Source organism: Streptopelia decaocto, assembly GCF_964273445.1.
Source record: "Streptopelia decaocto genome assembly, chromosome: 1".
Classification (NCBI taxonomy): Eukaryota; Metazoa; Chordata; class Aves; order Columbiformes; family Columbidae; genus Streptopelia; species Streptopelia decaocto.
In genome coordinates, this window is record NC_138663.1 from 104,296,222 (window position 1) to 104,313,965 (window position 17,744).

General features: G+C 39.2%; 1 protein-coding gene across 4 annotated transcripts in view; it reads right to left on the reverse strand.

The window, feature by feature from the left end:
* The window catches only part of CTPS2 (CTP synthase 2), a 76,936-nt gene extending 59,194 nt beyond the window's left edge, over positions 1-17,742 (reverse strand). Inside the window, exons 1-9 of one of the 4 annotated variants that reach the window (XM_082058002.1) lie at positions 17,689-17,742; positions 14,187-14,392; positions 11,784-11,954; positions 11,397-11,497; positions 10,310-10,426; positions 8,892-8,975; positions 5,434-5,514; positions 1,510-1,661; positions 1,126-1,258 (exon numbers count right to left, since the gene is read on the reverse strand). In XM_082058002.1, the coding sequence (XP_081914128.1) occupies positions 1,126-1,258; positions 1,510-1,661; positions 5,434-5,514; positions 8,892-8,975; positions 10,310-10,426; positions 11,397-11,497; positions 11,784-11,954; positions 14,187-14,352 (1,005 nt within the window). In that variant the 5' untranslated portion in view covers positions 14,353-14,392; positions 17,689-17,742. Of the gene's footprint in view, positions 1-1,125; positions 1,259-1,509; positions 1,662-5,433; positions 5,515-8,891; positions 8,976-10,309; positions 10,427-11,396; positions 11,498-11,783; positions 11,955-13,306; positions 13,570-14,186; positions 14,393-17,255; positions 17,641-17,688 lie in introns of those variants that run through there. The other 3 variants (XM_082058003.1, XM_082058001.1, XM_082058004.1) reach the window with 3 other exon arrangements.
* Positions 17,743-17,744: the final 2 nt, after the last annotated feature.

The window sequence follows — 17,744 nt, forward strand, 5'->3', positions numbered from 1 at the left end:
GTCTTCTTTGGCACCCAACCTAGGGCATGAGGAATTCAATATAAAGATAGCAATTTGGAGAGCTAATGGGTAAAACATGGACTGAGCATTGCTAGAAAGCAAAGAGCAGAATGATTGTGGGGAATTTCTGTTGTTGAAATTGTGATGAAGGGACAAGGAGTGGATTGCATGTAAATTGTCCACTTACTACTCTAGTATCTTCTATTTTTTTTTAGATCAGCAGTTACCCAAGTGCATAAACATACAAATTTGCTTTGATCAGAGAGAGGTAGAGATCAAAACCTACTGAGTGCAGTATAGCCTGCAAATGCCCACTTTGATCAATTTATGTCATTTAATTAATCACTCTAAAGCAGCGTGTTGTGCTGATACTTTGCAACCATTTATTTCTCTTTCGCTACTGCAAGTTGACAAAATGTCCCCTGTACCCATTAAGTGAAAATAATACACACTTCCACATTGCTTCTCTGCCTTAGACTTGCCATTCCTGGCAACAAAACCCAGCAATGGAAACTGATAGTTCCACCTGTGAGAAAGCTGGTAACAGTTTTTCCCTGTGCAGATCAACTTTCTATTCTCATCAACATGAGACAAATTAGGTCCCTAGATAGTCCTATATTTGAGGAACTACTGCCTTGGAGAAACTAAGCTTATGGGCCAATCTTGATATCATTAGAATCCTGCTGAAAATAAATAGGATGGCTCTCAGAATATTAACTGAAATGAAGAGCAACAGCTTCTGGCAGTGGATTTTAAAGACAAACTCTTTCCAATTTACCTGTTTTCTCCTCTCTTTAAGCTAATCTTATTAACATGATAAGTAGTCTCATGAGAACAAGTGAAACCTACCTTTGACAGTAAATATAAATTTGCAGGTAAAGTATGCTTTTTCATCAGATCCAGTTTTAGGTAATTTTGTAGCATTCCTTTCAAAAAAGTTTCATTCCAAATAAAGTAATTAAATCCGTAAACACTTATTTAAAAACATGAAGTGCTAGGCCGGTCTGTATTTATCTGCACGATTCATTTTCTAATTTCCACATAAATTAAAACTGCCTTACATGATGGGAACTAGAAAAGTATATTCAAAGTATTCCTGAAAGCAAAATCCAGATATTTCCTCACCATTAAATCCAGTTTGTGATTAATTGCCAGCGCAGAGTGTTCCAGAGCCTTGAAGACAGATGCATAGCAATCACTTAGTTTTGTGTACTTGCCAACGAGAGCTATGGAACACACCTTCAGCAACCTTTCGTATCTGACAAAAACAAGTTTCTCAGTTATTACACCAATTTTCATAAAGAAAACATTTTAACAGTGTTTGCTTTTTCCTTAACTTTACAAAACATCTTCTAAAACTCAAACTGACAATGTTTTTAAACCCATACTATTTGCAAGTGTTAATCAGCAGTATGTTACTGAGCCCAGTCCAGTTTGGTGATTTCACAGCAGCTGAAAACCCAACTTGAATTAAAACACTTCTGCAAAAAGCAGCAGAAGATAGAATACCTGTCAGCCATTTTCTTCCATTTCATCAGAAGATCACTTGGTTGGTCATCAATAGGTAAATTTAACCTCTGTTTAAAGTACTTAATGATGCCTTGCTCTTCCAACAGGATTGGTACTCGGTAAGTGGAAGAAACATCATGGATAAATATTACCTAACAAGAAAAAAGCATAACATAAAAGGCTTATCTAAATATTTTTCATAGGAAACATACATTCTATTTTTTTGTACACAAGAAATAAGTTACCCAAAAGGTAAAAGCATGTTTCATCATACGAAAATAGCTTGTCAAGCCTATCAACACATCAGTTTTAATGGAAACTTCTGGCCCCAAAAGCAGTAATGTTTGCTAATATTTTTTTCTGCCTCTCTTACACACTTGAAGAATATTAACTGGGAAAGAAAAAACACAAATGGGACCTAACAAAACAGACCAAATTAGATTGCGATAAAGTCTCATAACCTAATGCACTAACACAATTCTTTTATGTAGTTAATTAATGAGTATAGACAATTCAAGGACCATTTAGTTAAGAACACATGTATAAACCATGTCCAAGCTGCTGGCAGTTAAGTTCATTGCACTTGGCTTACACGAGACTGCAGAGTTCAGACTCCTGAGCAGAAGTGTTCTCTTCCCTGATACACAGGAGAAGCAAAGGATACTCAGTTATCCTTGAGTTACTTCTGTTCATCACATAAGTATGTACACATGCATTCGGCACCATGTCTCTTTATGTGCTCATTCAACAGCAAAAAGCATAGGATAACCACAGCCCTCCAACAGTAGGAATATGGCTTTTCCAACTGTTATTCCAAACTTGGCAGCTACCAACCTAAGGATATTGACATTAAGAATCACTAGCCGCTCTAGGTTACAGCCATGCTGACTATGGAGACTATTATAAGCCTAAAACAAGCTGAAGACACTGCTTTTGTTTTGGTGGTATGTACATTGAAGCAAGGAGAGGGGACTCACTTGATAAAAGCAAACTAAAAAAAAAAAAAATCCACTTAGAAGAAGTCTGCGGACAAAATAGCATGTGGTCTTTATGGACTAGTTATGGCAGTCCTTGAAACCATTTCCAGGCACGCAAAAGACAAGAAAATCATCAGAAGTAGTCAATATGGATTTACAACCAGGAGGTATACTTGAACGACATGATAAACTACTACAATGAAGTGACTGGCCTGGTAGATGAGAGAAGAGCAGTGGATATTGTCTACCTGGACTTTTAATACAGTCTCCTTTAAGATCTTTATAGACGACCTGTTCATGTATGGGCAGGATGAGCAGACAGTGAAGAAAACTGGCAGAATGGCCAGGGCCAGAGGGTGGTCATCAGCAGCACTAAGTCTAGTTGAAAGCCATTAACCAGCAGTTACAGCAGTTACTGTACCCCAGGTGTCAGTACTGGGTCCAGTCCTGTTCAACATCTTCATTAATAATCTGGATGATGGGGCAGAGCATACTTTCAGCAAATTTTCAAATGACACCAACATGGCGGGAGTGGCTGATACACCAGAGGGTTGTGCTGCCATCCTGCCAAGAGGCAGGAGAAATGGGCTGACAGGAACCTCATGAAGTTTAGCAAGGGGAAGTGCAAAGTCCTGCACATGGGTAGGAGCAACCCCAGGCACCAATAGATGCTGGGGACCACCCAGCAGGAAAGCAGCTTGGCAGAAAAGGACCTGTGCATCCTGGTGGACACCAAGTTGAACATGAGCCAACCAACAGTATCCTGGACTGCATTAGGAGGATGTTGCCAGCAGGCCGAGAGATGTGTTTTTTCCCCTCTATCCAGAACTGATGAGGCCACACCTAGAGCCCTCAGTCCAGTTCTGTGCTCACCAGTACGAGAGAGACATAGACATACTGGAAAGAGACCACGGACTACAGAGATCCACAAAGGTGCTTAACCAAATGGAACATTTCTCCTATGAGGAACGACTGAGAGAGCAGAGACTGTTCAGCTTGGAAAAGAAAAGGATTTGGGGGTGGAGATGGAAAAATCTCATCAATGTATAGAAATACCTGAGAGAAACATGCAAAGATGGTGTCAGGCCCTCTTCAGTGGTGCCCAGTAATAGGACAAGATCAATGAGCACAAACTGAAACACAGGAGGTTCACTCTAAACACCAGGAAACACTTTTTCACTGTGAGGGTGACCAGGCACTGACACAGGCTGCCCAAGAAGGTTGTGGAGTCACCATCCTTGGAGATATTCAAAAGCTGCCTAAATAATGGTCCATGGCAACTGGCTCTAAGTGGTCCTGCTTCAGCAGGGGAGTTGGCCCAGATAACCTCCCTTCCAACCTCCATTATTCTGTGATTCTACAACAGCAAATAAATGGGAAGTGTGCACTGAAAAGATTGATCCCCTTGAGATGATTGTAAAACATTGTTTTAGACACAAAATAAACTGTAGCTTCCTCTCTACTGGCATTGCATATAGTTCCAGGAACAAGACTGATGATGCATCTAATCCTTCATTCACAAGAAATCTAGGATCGTTCTAGGGAATATAGACAAGTGGCCAGTGTCTTCTGAAATTCAGAAGTGGTTCATTAATTTTAAGACACACAGAAGACTTCAGAATGGCTCTGCAGAATTCTGATGAATATAGTCATGAAAAGGGGAAAGAAAAAAAAAAAAATAAGGCTGCAAGACAGTATGGCACCCAGCAGCATCCCAGTCCAATCCACTGGGTCTAACTGGCAAGGACTCATATTTATTACATGATGCAGTGCTCTGGACAGACATTTGAGCCAGCCAGAACAGCACAGAAAGAGTGCAGCACTCTGGCCAGGATCATATACTCAACTTCTCATGAAACCTGTGACTGAGCTGCTATCCTGAAAGACTGAACTCTGGAAAAAGTGCCATGAAGACAGTTCCCTCCCTGCCAGGATGCTCTTAGGGAGGTTCAGTTCCACATGGGACTCTTGGTCCAGTTAGACTGGCGTAATAACTGCAGATGGGGTCTGGGTATGTAGATGCTTATGTGCCAGAAAAGCACACGCACCACTTTCATTTGATTGAACTTCCATTTGTCTCTCTCTGGCTGGAGAGGAACCATTTCTGAAGGATTTTCCACAAGCTCACTCAAGAGTGTTGTCTTTCACAGATAGTAAGATGGAAACAAGCGGGAGAAGTAATGGCCACACTGCCCTCTCTGTCCTCATCTGGAATCTTACTATAAAAAGATTTTTCTTACACACCTGCAGAAAGGTCAGTCAACACTGATAAATATTTGAAACACAACATAACTGTTGGTATTTATTATCCCTTTAATACCATCCATTACATGGAAGAATAAAATGCTTTCATTTGCAAAAATATTAAAGAGCATTTCATTTATCAAAATTAGTATTTGAATAGCAATTAATCACAGAAACTATTAAGGTCAAAATCACACATGAATTATAACACATCCGTAACTACACAGTAAATGTTCTAAGCATATTAAATGGCATGAAAAGTCTATTACATATTATCACAATAAGAGTGTTCACGTGGCTTTGATGATCTATGAGCATAAGCAAAACCCCTGGCTTTAACCACACTTTGTTCACCCATCATTATAAGCACCTGAGATGATTTATGGACAATAACCAACCATAGATTTAAACTGCACACTTTTCAAAACTATCTATAGCAATTAACAATGCACTCAAAATTTATTCCTTTTATTAACTTTTTGCATAACATGCACTTAAATTGTTAATGGCTGTTTGACATAAAATTTGACATATAAACTCCCGATAATTTTCAAGCGTTATAGTGTACATGATAGCAAGATAAAAAATGTAAAAAAAATTACATATTAATGAAACAGTCTCAAGATGAAAATAGAAATGAACAGAAATATTTGGAAGCTTTTACATATTTAAATAATAACAAATAAAATATTAAAGTACTGACCTGCTCAGGCTCCACATGGCAAAACATGGAAATCTTCTCCTTTACTGCCATTTCTATAGGTTTTGCACTTCTGCAGACAATCTGTCATAACAGAAGGAAAAATCTTAAATATTTACTGGATAAACCAATAGAAGATCCTCAATACTGTTCATGAAGAAATCAGTCTCCTTTGGAAGCACAGCACAAACAAATGCACTTTTTTCCACTCACCTCTTTTGGAGTTGTGCAATATATCATAGTTCACAAATACCTGCTAGCATGGCAGAAGTAAATCGGTTACCTGCCTATACTGACCCCCTTTTATTAATCTTTCTTTAGCATTCTCTGTAATACTGCTTCCTTATGTTCTCCTTTCTTACAGCTACTATTGTAATAATCTTTACCTAACATCTAGGAGTTCTATAAATGTGAATAATATGATGAATCGAAAGAAATAATATGACTTTACCAGCTAAATTTGACCAAAAATACTTAGCTTATATGCATGTTTTCTACTATTTCAGTACTTCAGCACCTTTTAATAATTCTTGATTTGCACACCATGATAAAAAGGAAGCTGAAGATGAGGAAACCGTTTCATAATCTTATGAGTTTTTTCCTGGTGCAATTATTCTATTATTTTGCTGATATGTGTACAACTCAAGAAGTTTAGAAAACATTGATAATTTTTACCAACAACGAAAATAAGCATGTGCTTTGGTGTTTGTTGTAAGAAATTTTTTTGCATTACATAACTTCAGGCTACTAGCCCAAAATGCAGAGCTGCTTTAGCAATGTGTCTGTTGATTATTAAGTCTGCTACCTTAATTTATTTTGAATCTTGAAAGTATAACAGAAAGTAGAATGATCTTGTTAAACAATTAATTCATTATTTTCCCCATCTTTCTAGCAAATGCAACTACTTAATGCATTAAGCCCTTTTTTTTGTTCAGGAACTTGTAGCTGACCTTTGCTCACCTTGCTAGACACCAATTTTGATGAAGATTAATTAACTTCCCCTATCCTTGCAAGAAATTCTAGAAACGGAAAAACAATGCCAAGTATAAGGGGGAAATTAAGTGTACATTCTAATAAACAAAAAAGAATTATGAAACAATTTGTACATTCTATTTGATTAAGCAAAACATACTTAAAAACTAGGTACTGTTTGAAGGCATAATTCATAAACCTTAACAGTATGAGCACGTGACTAAATCCACTTTGAAACCTATCACTGATCTTGCTGAGACAAATTTAAAGTTGATGGAGTCACAGAAATTAAAAGTGTCAGAATCAGCATGAAAATACAAAACTACAACAGTGGGAGAGGTACATCTCAAAGGAACATACTACAAAGATGAGGAACAACTTATTTGAATAGGGCAGCACTGATGAAAATCTAAGCAGTTTTCAAAATGCTGTAAGAGAGTCCATTACAACTGCAGATGTAGCATATTCATGAAGTATTTGCAACACCCCATGGGGAACAGAAAGGCTCCTGTACATACACAGCAGAGGATGGCCCAGCACACCACCTTGGGGAAGTCTGTGAGCAGACAGTGAGGCAGCAGGTATTAACAAGTACAGCCAAGCTTAGCTCAGCAGCCTGGCAGCTCAGCTTATGAAGGAAGCCATCCTGACTGCTGTTTAGGAGCTTCCCCATGTGCTCTTGGCCTTGGGCCCCTGCCCAGGAAAGCAACCACACAGTTTATGGATTTTCTGGAAGCAGCGCCCAAGCAAACTTATAACAGCACCAAGAGGCTTTGCTCAAAGTGTAATCTCTCTGTGCTTTAGTGGTCAACAGCAGTGGCTAAAATATATATACATATAAAAATAAAAAGTACTGCACTTCTGGCAGTCCCAGAGCTGCCCCAGGCAAGAACTCAAGATGTGAGAAAGTGACTAGATTAGTCTGTTTTCCTTTTATTCCACACACACTTACCAGGCTTTAAAAAATTAATTTGGAGGAAAAAAAAAAAAAAAGTCAGGCACCAGCAATTATCTTACGGGCCTTCAAAAATCATGCAACTTTCCATATGCAATTAGTACCTCAAGAGGGATTTTGACATTTAGGCCCTGAAGCTTGGAATATAGAACAGCATTGCATTAATGAAAGTCTTTCCCTCCACAAGCTGATTACAGTTTCCAGGTCACAAGAATGTGAAGCTACCTAACACATCCTTCACATATCCTATTTACAAAGCCATTTGTTTTGTAGTTATAAACATGCTTTTTATAAATGTAAAATGCAAGAGTTAAAAGAAAAAAAAAACAAACAAGACAGAAGCACAACACAAGATTTAGTTGCATGAGTACCCTTTAAGAATAATCTTTTCCTTTTTGAGGATACAAATATTACACAGAAGCAGTGACTAATCTGACTACTCTTTCATTTCTGAGAAGGGCTAGGAAGTTTTTTCTCCCAGTGGACTTTATGGGAGTGGAAACTGCTCAACAACTTCCAGAACCAACTATGGAAAATATTCTTTGACTTAACAAGCAGCTTCAGGCAAAAGGGCGAAATTGTCTTTTTCTGCTCCTGAAGCAGACCTAGAAACAGAGAGTGTCTTCAGCTCAGGAAAATATGAAGCATAAATTTGAACTGCGGTTGTACTGGCATTTGAAGTTGTGCTGCCCTGGCTTCAGTGCTATCAACACTTGACCAAGCAGGTTAACATCTCCAATGGCAGACAGGTATCACAACAGGGAGCTACAACGATCTATTTATTTCTCCTCTCTGGTCCCAAGGAGAAGTGCCAGGGAGACAAACACTGCATCCATGTAATATGCACATACTCATTAATGGAGCACTGGGGAGAAAGAATAGAAGGAGTTGAACATTTGCCATCATTTACCAACTGGCATGAGGTGAAACTTGCTGGCTTTAGGTTCAATATACTATGCAATGCAAGTCCAACACAAGAAAGAAATTGAGGAACCTTACTTTGAAGATTCATCCACATGTTTTATATTTCCAAACAGGAATATTTTTAAAGGCTGTACTTCAATGGGAGGATTGTTTCTTCTTAATCATGCATAAAAAGAAACTTGTGAGAGAATGTTAGAAGTCAGAAGCATTCTTCCCACAAAGTGAACTGAGACTTGAGATTATTTTTAGCAGTGCAGAAGGATTTTTCTGCTAAGATCCCTTTAGAAGAAGAACACAGCTACAGTCCCAAGATATTGCAAGGAGTTAGTTGAATTAACTAAACTTAAGAGTAAATTTCAGTAATTTGATTTCCTGTGGCTTTAGTGAAGTAGTGCAGCGTACATGCTGCATATCTCAGAGGTGGACTTGGCAGTGTTAGGTTAACAATTGGACTCTATGATCTTAAAGGTCTTTTCCAACCAAAATGATTCTATGATCTTCAAAAATTCTTGTCTCTCATGAGACAACTAAGGCTTATACTTCAAACACAGGTTATGCAAGGACACTGCCAGGTGATCTGTAAAAAAAAAAGCTGTATTTATTGACTCACCAAATCTGGAGACAAGCCTAGACCCCTCAGTGCTCGAACACTGTTCTGTGTTGGTTTTGTCTTCTGTTCGCCAGTGGCATTAGGCTGGAAAGACGTATTTTGAAAGCTCAAATAGCAACTAAAATCTACTAACAGAGCAGTTACAGGTTAAAAGAGAAAAGTCATTGCAGGTAATAATACTTGCAGGAAGTAAGCATATCCAGTCACTATATGCCAGAAACAGAAATGTCACCACAGTATTACCGATATAAGAAATTCTGTGAAGAAACCACATGACCCTAACTCAAGTCAGGTTTATTCCGAGGTTTTGTTGGTTGCTTGCTTTTTTTGTTTTCTTTTCTTACCAAGGAAAAGTTTCAATGTAATTGATTCAGGTAGGAGAAGAATAATATTCCAAAAGTTGGATTCTCCTAATAAATGGAGAGTGTCCAACATAGCACAAAGCCTTCAGTGATGTTCTTGGAAATAATCAGCTGTAATAAATAATTCTGCTCTCATCTACAGAGAATCAATCTCACTGATTGCTGATCAATAGCTCTACTCCATAGCTGCAGTGCTTTAAAATTCTCTTTTTATCTATACAAGGTGCAACCATACCATCATTACCAACCTTTGCTTCCCAAAATCCTCCTCAATTAATAATTACTTCTTAAAATAATAAGAAAATCTATTTGTAGAGTAAAATATAGAGTCTGAATGGAAAAATACATTTAGCCCTATACAAAAAGTTGTTACTGACTGGAGGCCCATTGTACCTCGAGCAGTCAGTGATCCACACCAGAGTTCCCCTGAGGAGGCCCAGGCCTGTGCTGCACAACCCCCTTGGCAGCAGGACAAGCTCGGCCACAGGCAGCTTCCACTCAGCACATACAGTAAGAAGTTCTTACATAAACATCCTTTCTGTTTGATAGTGAAAATGATACAGTTGCTTCCTTCTAAGGAAATTATCTATTAGTTCAAGTGATCGGGGAGACTCTTCTATGGATGCAGTCTGCCCATCATGTTGCATGGCAGGGCCGTTCAACGCTACACCACATGGGCTTCCCACCACCTAAAGGGACGTAAGATGATTTATACTGTTCTATAGTGTTAGCTCTAATAGAACTTTAGCAATACCTTAGAGAGTCTGAGTGCCTTTCTTACTGGTTTCATAAGGTACCAGCACCTTCCAGAGCAAAACACAAGTATATTTAGCTTTCTTGTTAAATTGGTGTTGATTTTTTTTTTTTTTTGTTAACTTACAACATTAAAACAGATTCTCACATTAGTAATTATCAAAGCCTTTATTTACCCCAGTGTGGCTGGGTCTCATATCTCTGCCTCTAAAACACTCCAGCATGAAAGAGTTAATTAGGGAAGTAAACAAATATGGAGCCAAACACAGAGTAAAATATATTTTATTAATTTTAATAACTTACCTGTGGCACTAGACTAACATGGATATTACAGAAATTCTCTCTTCTTGCTTTGAACTGAAACTGTCTAAATGCTTCAACAAATGGCATTCCTTCAATGTCTCCAATGGTTCCACCCAACTGAAAAAGAAAGTTTGGATCTGTCAGGATGACAGAAAACAAAAACAAAAGAAAAAAAAAATGTCTACCTCCTACATATTCAACAATTTTTCTGAAATTAGAGTCTTAAAAAAATTTACAATGTAAATTTGCAGGCGTACTCTGCAAAGAATCCTTATCTGTTCTGCACATTTTCCTGTGGAAAGCATATGACAATTTTCAGTTTTGTTATACTCAGTTTACACCATAGACATAAGCTTCTTATGGGAAGATGTGTGGTACTACTGAATAATACACACTTTCACATGATGTTCACTACTTTCAAAGTGGTGAGCAAGTAATCAATAGTTAAGCTGATGTGAAGGTTTTTCTACAGAAAACTTTGATTAATGAATAGTTGGAATGAACAAGATACAGACATTTAGCAATACTATTATAGCTTTCCAATGTCCATAAATGTCATATGGACAATACGAAATAGCAATTCACATTATAAAACTTTAAATACTTATAACCAAACCAAAACCCAAGAATAAGTCCATGACCAAACTTATTCATAAAGACAGAAATCAGTTATCTTTCAAAGACACAAAGACCTGTAGTAGACTAAGCACTGAATCAAACAGTGTTTAACACACAAGTCTTGTGAAATATTGGCATTTCAGAATGATCTTTCTATGCCACCAAGTGGTTTCTGACAGAATTGCATATTTTTGTTCACCCAGGCTGCTTTAATTTTATAAATTAATAAACTCTTAAGCAATTTGGTTTCAGCAGTGTTCTAGAAGGGATTTAGTAAAGTAAACAGAAGCTGTAGGGATAAGACCATTCCTATCATTTTCAGAACAAATCAAAGAATATAAAACGTGTCATTGCATTGCTGTTCTCCATAAAACTTCAGCCTGACCTTTTTACAGTAAGTGGCAAAGAGATAGCAAGCTAGTTCTTTGTGTTCACTGTGGATATGTATCCTGAAAGGTTCCATACTTGCCTCGATTACACAAATTTGTGGCTCTTTTCTGTCATCATCCACCGGAACTTTTGCCTGATTCATTACCCATTCCTGAACTGCATCAGTGATGTGCGGAACAACTACAAGACAAAGCAAAAGAAGCAAGGCAGGCATGTCTTACTTCAGGCCCATATACCAGGTTTTGCATGCAAAAGGGAGGAAATTAACACAAAAATCAAAAGGAAACTATTAGCTCTTTTTTCTGTTCCTCCTTCCTTGAACCTAGAAGTCCAAGATTACAGGAATCTGTCCATATGTCTTGAGAAGGAGAAAGCAATAAGAAGATGCAGTAAAAAGCAGCTGCTTCTTGATCATTCTTTTGTGAAGACTGAACAGACTAGTATGCCACAGAATTAAAAATATCACCTTGAACAGTTTTTCCCAGGTAATCACCATGTCTTTCTTTATTAATGACATGCTGATATATCTTCCCAGTGGTGATGTTGTTATCTTTATAGAGATTGATGTCCAAAAATCTCTCATAATTTCCCAAATCTAAGTCAACTTCTCCACCATCATTCAATACAAAAACTTCACCTAAAAAGAAAAGGAAATTTTTTCAAAATAGCATAGGAAAGTTTAGAAGGAAAATCTTAACAGACAGGAAAGCAACCAACTAATCAGAAATTAAGCACAGAGGAGAAATACCACAATCATCCTAAAACTGAAGATTTTTTTTTTTACGTGACATACCACAATAATATATACCACAATGATCAATAAAGCACACGATACAAATCAATCTGCATTGTCATTCTGTGTGACTTAATATCAGAGTTATTACTTTTACATTGAATTCCTGCCCCTCAGTCCTAAATAGTTTTGCAAATGAGTTATATTGCCAAAATATTTAAGTGACTTAAAATATTTAGCCAGTATTTTAACAGTATGGTACAATCCTTGATTGGAAGAAAGCAATCTCTAGAAATCGTGAATCAACAACAAATAAAATATTAATTTACACAGAGCAGACAAAAACCATGCTTTTATAAGCATGAACCATTATGAATGTTCAAAGTGCTTCACTATAAATTTTTGTTGGTTGTATCTATATTAACAATTAAGGCTTGAGTCAGGGGTAAAGTCATGATGAACATAAATGCTTCTTCAAATGTGATCACTATTTCTCATTCAGTTCTTTCATTTTCTATATATTTGGTTCATTATGTCCACAGCAAGGTTTATTTCTGACTCTGAAAAATCTGAAGATATCCTTCAGGCTCAGACTTTTCTTAGACCTCTAGAGAGTCTCTAGACTCTGAAACTAATGAACTTCTGAAGGAACTGAAGTTCCTAGATCCTAAGATAAGGCTCTTTCAAAAAACCATAAAACACTTTGCCATGACCCAATGATTCAATGGCTAAACAAATTATGGGAGCAGTGCAGAAGGAGTCAAAAAAAAAAAAAAAAAAAAAAGAAAAAAAGCAACCCCCCTGAAGGCATAGAATGGACTACAGAAACATATATCTCACCAATATACAACATTCTCCTTCAGTGAACAGTTTCAAGAACACCACATTGTGTACAAGGGAGTGGAAGATCCTGTGAGGCACCGAGTACCTCATCTGCACTACTAAATTATCATTTAAGCCAAGAGACACAGAGTGGAACCAACATTTCTCACAAGCAGGTCTTTGAAGAATAAAAAATTGTATTCTTAAAAATACTCTTGAGCTAACTGGAAATCACCAAATTAAAATCCTTTGACTCAATCACATTTCTGCCAAAATGTTAACAAGAGGCTTGGCATTCTGGGTTGTATGCATTACTGTTTACTACCCAGCAAGTCATTGTTTTTTCACAAGCAGTAAGAAAATCAAAAGCAGAGGGAAAAAAAAAAAAAAATCACATTGGAATTACATGCCATAGTGTCCCCTCTGTCATGTACCTGGATCCAGGGGAGGAGTACATCCTCCCAATCTCAAGTGATTGCAGGAGTCTTACTGCCAAAGATAAAGGCAGAACTTCCTCAGTCAACTGCCTAAGTAGCACCAGATGCACTTCTGAACGTGCAGGACTACTGGATTAGTCAAATTTGGCTTTTTGAGGGAGGTCTGGTGTGCTGTGTTCTTCTTCCACTTAAAAAGTGATCTTTTTTTCAGTTCAGGAGACTAAGACATTTATTTCCAGTTCCAAAAATTTCAGTCTAGACTAAAACAGACAAAATCCAACAAATAAAAATAATTAGAAATGTCTAGTGGCTGAATGTACTTTGGAACATTGAAAACCGCTATTTTCAGTAAACGTACGAGTAGCAAGGCAGACAGCTGAAGGAACATTCAAAATTATAAATGCACATCAGACTATCTTGTAGCTCATCAGCAATGTAGTCAATACAACCAACGTAGCCTAAAGACCTAACCAACCAAAGTAAGAATCTACTTACCGAGGTAACAGCATTCACAAATAACCCTTGAAGACTTAAGTTTCAAAACAGTTTTATAGTACTGTTCTTTTTTTTTTTTTTTTAATCAAGTTTAACTGAAGATAGCATTGACTGAGCAAGGCCTACAGCTAGGATTTTCCCAAAGTGGTACTTTATAGGAACAAAGCATCTGCTCACAGAAGTATCTTCACCAAACAGGCTTCTCTCTTTACTTGGAGCAGACAATGCCTTTGAGAACACTAAGGAACAAATTTGCATTGTGAAATAGATTATAAAATTACTAATAACTACCATACTGTGGTTTTATTGTTAAAAAAAAAACCCACCACATTACTGTGAATACAAATACTTATGCAAAAGTGAACAGCAACGCCCTTCATACCATGTTCATATGGTGAAAAGGTTCCAGCATCTATGTTTATGTAAGGATCAATTTTGATTGCAGTGACACGTAGACCACATGATTTCAGTATGGTGCCAATGCTGCTTGCAATGATCCCTTTGCCAATGCCTGAGATGACACCACCAGTTACCAGGATGTACTTCATCGGAAAATCAGCACAAGCACACTGATCTTGAGCTGGGAATCTAAAATTACAAAGACGTACATCTGATTAACGCAAATTTATGCCAGGAAAGAACACAGCCTCAGTATGCAAAGAATGTAAGATGAAATTAGCTTCAGAAACGGACAACAAAATCGCTATTTTGGAATCTGGGAGTACAGTTCATCTCTCCCAGCTTACACACTGATAAGTAAGCTGAGTGCCTAAGTCCGCTCCACAGTCAGTTGCAAAACAGATACCATTTTAACACACTGCCCTGTGGAGTGGCCAAATAGGCACAGATCATCCGACCTATTACTCTCCTGTGATGGGAAAAGTCAGCTAACTTTCAGAATCACAAGTCAGGCAAGATGAATCTCACTATGGATTCTTTCTAAATTGAAGAAGTTAACCATTTCACATGTGTTTTGACAAGTTAGCTCAAATATTGTTTATTGCTACATCAGCCACAACACTTACATTCTCCAGCTAGTAGCTTTACCTTCAAAAATAGTGACTGTAGCTTCAAACATTTATTAAAATCAGAATGCTATACCATCCACCCCATTTTTTAGCAGCTTTTGTTTCTCCAACTCAGACTATATCAAGTATTCCACAGAGTCTTATAATAACCAACAGATCAATATGAGACCAGGAAAGAAAAACTAAACCAAGATGTCTGTATTCATACTACAGTACGTTATTGATCGAGAGCCTGGAGTCCTTTCTTTACATGCTTACCTAATCTCCACCTCCAGGTAAAAAAAAAAAAAAAAAAAAAAAAAAAAAAAAAAAAAACAACAAACCAAACAAACAAACAAACACAAAACAAAAAACACTAACCACCGAACATCTCCGGACTATGATGCAGAGTAAGAGTTGATGCGGTTCTATAAAGCAACATTGTATCTGTTTAAAGTTTCAGATTTAGAGAAACATCTGATGTTCTGACACATTTTAGCATCATGAATTGAGAACAGCAACCCTGGATACTGCAGCTCTGAGAACTACCGCACGTGGCCTTCAACATGGCCAGCTTCTCAGGGTCCCTGCTTCCTTGTCTAGAACACAAAATAAGTGGCTCTTCACAAGAAGGAACTGCAACTATGAGTACTCACAAACACTGTATCCTAAAGACATAAACACGAAAATGAAATGCATATTATGGTGCTGAAGCCTTTATCAGATACAGAATCATATTTCACAGTGCTCTACAATACTACTACCATAACCAACAATGGCTATTCAGATACAGAAACTTCCTCTCTTGAAAATGTCATTGTTTATAGGAAGACTAGATAATTAAAACTGAATAGATGCTAATGTATTGAAGCTACCTTGCACCATGCAAGAGTACGAATGGTAGGGGATCCAGAATTACTAAAACAGATGATAAGGAGACGCTCTCACCTCCTACATTTTCTGACAACTACTACCCTAATTAAAAATTCTTCATTGCCCTTCTTGTTGCTACAATCTGCTGTCCTCACTGACTGCTGTTGATGCTGTCCCTGCAATTCTCCCACTTCACCTGGCTTTCACACAAGCGTAGATTTTTGCCACCATTTCTCCACCCTGTCTGAAACAGGATGATGTTGTGCGTATCTCACCCATTACTGCATTCACATTACATTCAGGCAGCTGTGGAGGCTAATCACTGCAATAATTTTTGAACAATGACAGAGTGGCTCACCACATAGCAAAAATTCTAGGATCAAGAAAATCTTTCCTTACTTAGGTGTACCTAATTCACTCAAAACAATGTGTAACATCATATGATCTAACAGCGCTCAGAATAAATCAAAGCAGTATGGTTCTTCAGCTGCTGGTAATAAACAGTAGCCAGTGGACTAACACTGTAGCTCTTCCTCTTTCTATACTGAAGCAATATAAATAAAGCCTGGATCTATTCAGGAAGCAGAGCTCAAGAATGTAAAATTACTTGTTATCAATGCTCTTATGATTGATAACAGGAATTAATAAACAATATTTTCCTTGTCAACATAAACAAAAGGAAGATCACAACCATCAAAAGTATATCAGGAGAAAAGGATCATAAGGAATTAACTTTCCCCTAGTACTTCCTTTTCAACATGTAACTATTTTAATAGCATAAATATTAATATTTGGAGCCTATCTTCACTGTTTCAGACTCTCCCTCCATAAATCAGCTAATGGAATTGTAAACATTAACATTTCAGAACCATCTAAGCCATTTTCAAAGCTACTTCCAGGAAAAATAATCGGGGATAGGGAGAAATTAATTCAACAGGTATAAACCTTGAACATGTGTCACTTCAAAACTCTTAAACCCTGTCACCTTGCTTACAGGAACCAAAATGAAAAGTTCGCTGTGATTTTAGCAAGAGCAGCAACTTCCCAGCAGCTTAAAGAAACAGAATGTTTACTTGCAACAGCAACAAAGAACTCCAGGTGTTTCGGGGAGTCTCTTGTTAAAAGGAGAAGGAACTAGAGTTAGGGGAGGAGAAGCAAAAAGAGCACACTGGAAGCAAACGATTTGCTGGGAACTGGAAATCAGCACAAGCAGGGGGGGAAAGACGAATGACTCTGTTTAGTCTTATCAGCAGGACCCTGCTTCCTTTAGCAGGGATTTGGGAGCGCTCCGCGCCAGAAGAGCTGCACTACAGTAAGTCAGCGGCAGCCGAGCCGGGAGCGGGGCTCTCCCTGTCCTGTCCTGTCCCGTCCCAGCGGCCGTTACCTCAGCGGGGCAGCGGGCGGCTCCGCCGCGGCCCAGGTGCGGGGCGGGAAGGGCCGTCAGCGGGTGGCCGCTCCGCGGAGGCCGGGCGGGACGGCGGGGCAGAGAAGGAGCGCGAAGGCGAGGGTGTGGAAGGAAGGGGGGGCTGCCCCCTCCCGAGGGACCGCCAAGCCGCCAGACTGCGACTTACCGCCCCGCGCCGCCTTTTTCTCTGGAAAGGCTGATACTACAACGAGCAACCCGACGTGATGCGCCCAGTAACGGCCGCAGGGACACCGCCGGGGGCTGCCAAACTGAAGCGGGCCCTCGCGGGGGCGGGGAGAAGGAGAAGGAGGAGGCGGCAGCGCCGGCACCTCCCCGAGGAAGGCGAAGCCCCGCGGCAGCGCCCCTCAGCGCCGGTAAGAACTCCGCGCTACAAGCCCAACCCGTTGCTTCCCGTCACGGTGACCGCTCCGCGCTGGCGGCCGCGGGGCAGGGGGGGAGGAAGAGGAGGAGCCGCCCGCCCGCTGGGCGTCCCCGCGCAGGCAACGAGGCTGAGCGGAGCGCGCGCCCGGCAGCGGCCCCTCGCGACAGGTGCCTCGCGAGAGGTGCCCCGCGGCGGCCTCGCGCGCCCCTCTGCCCACCTCACGTGCCGGCTCCGCGGCCCCACCTACTCTCCACACCCCCGGCGGCGGCGGCG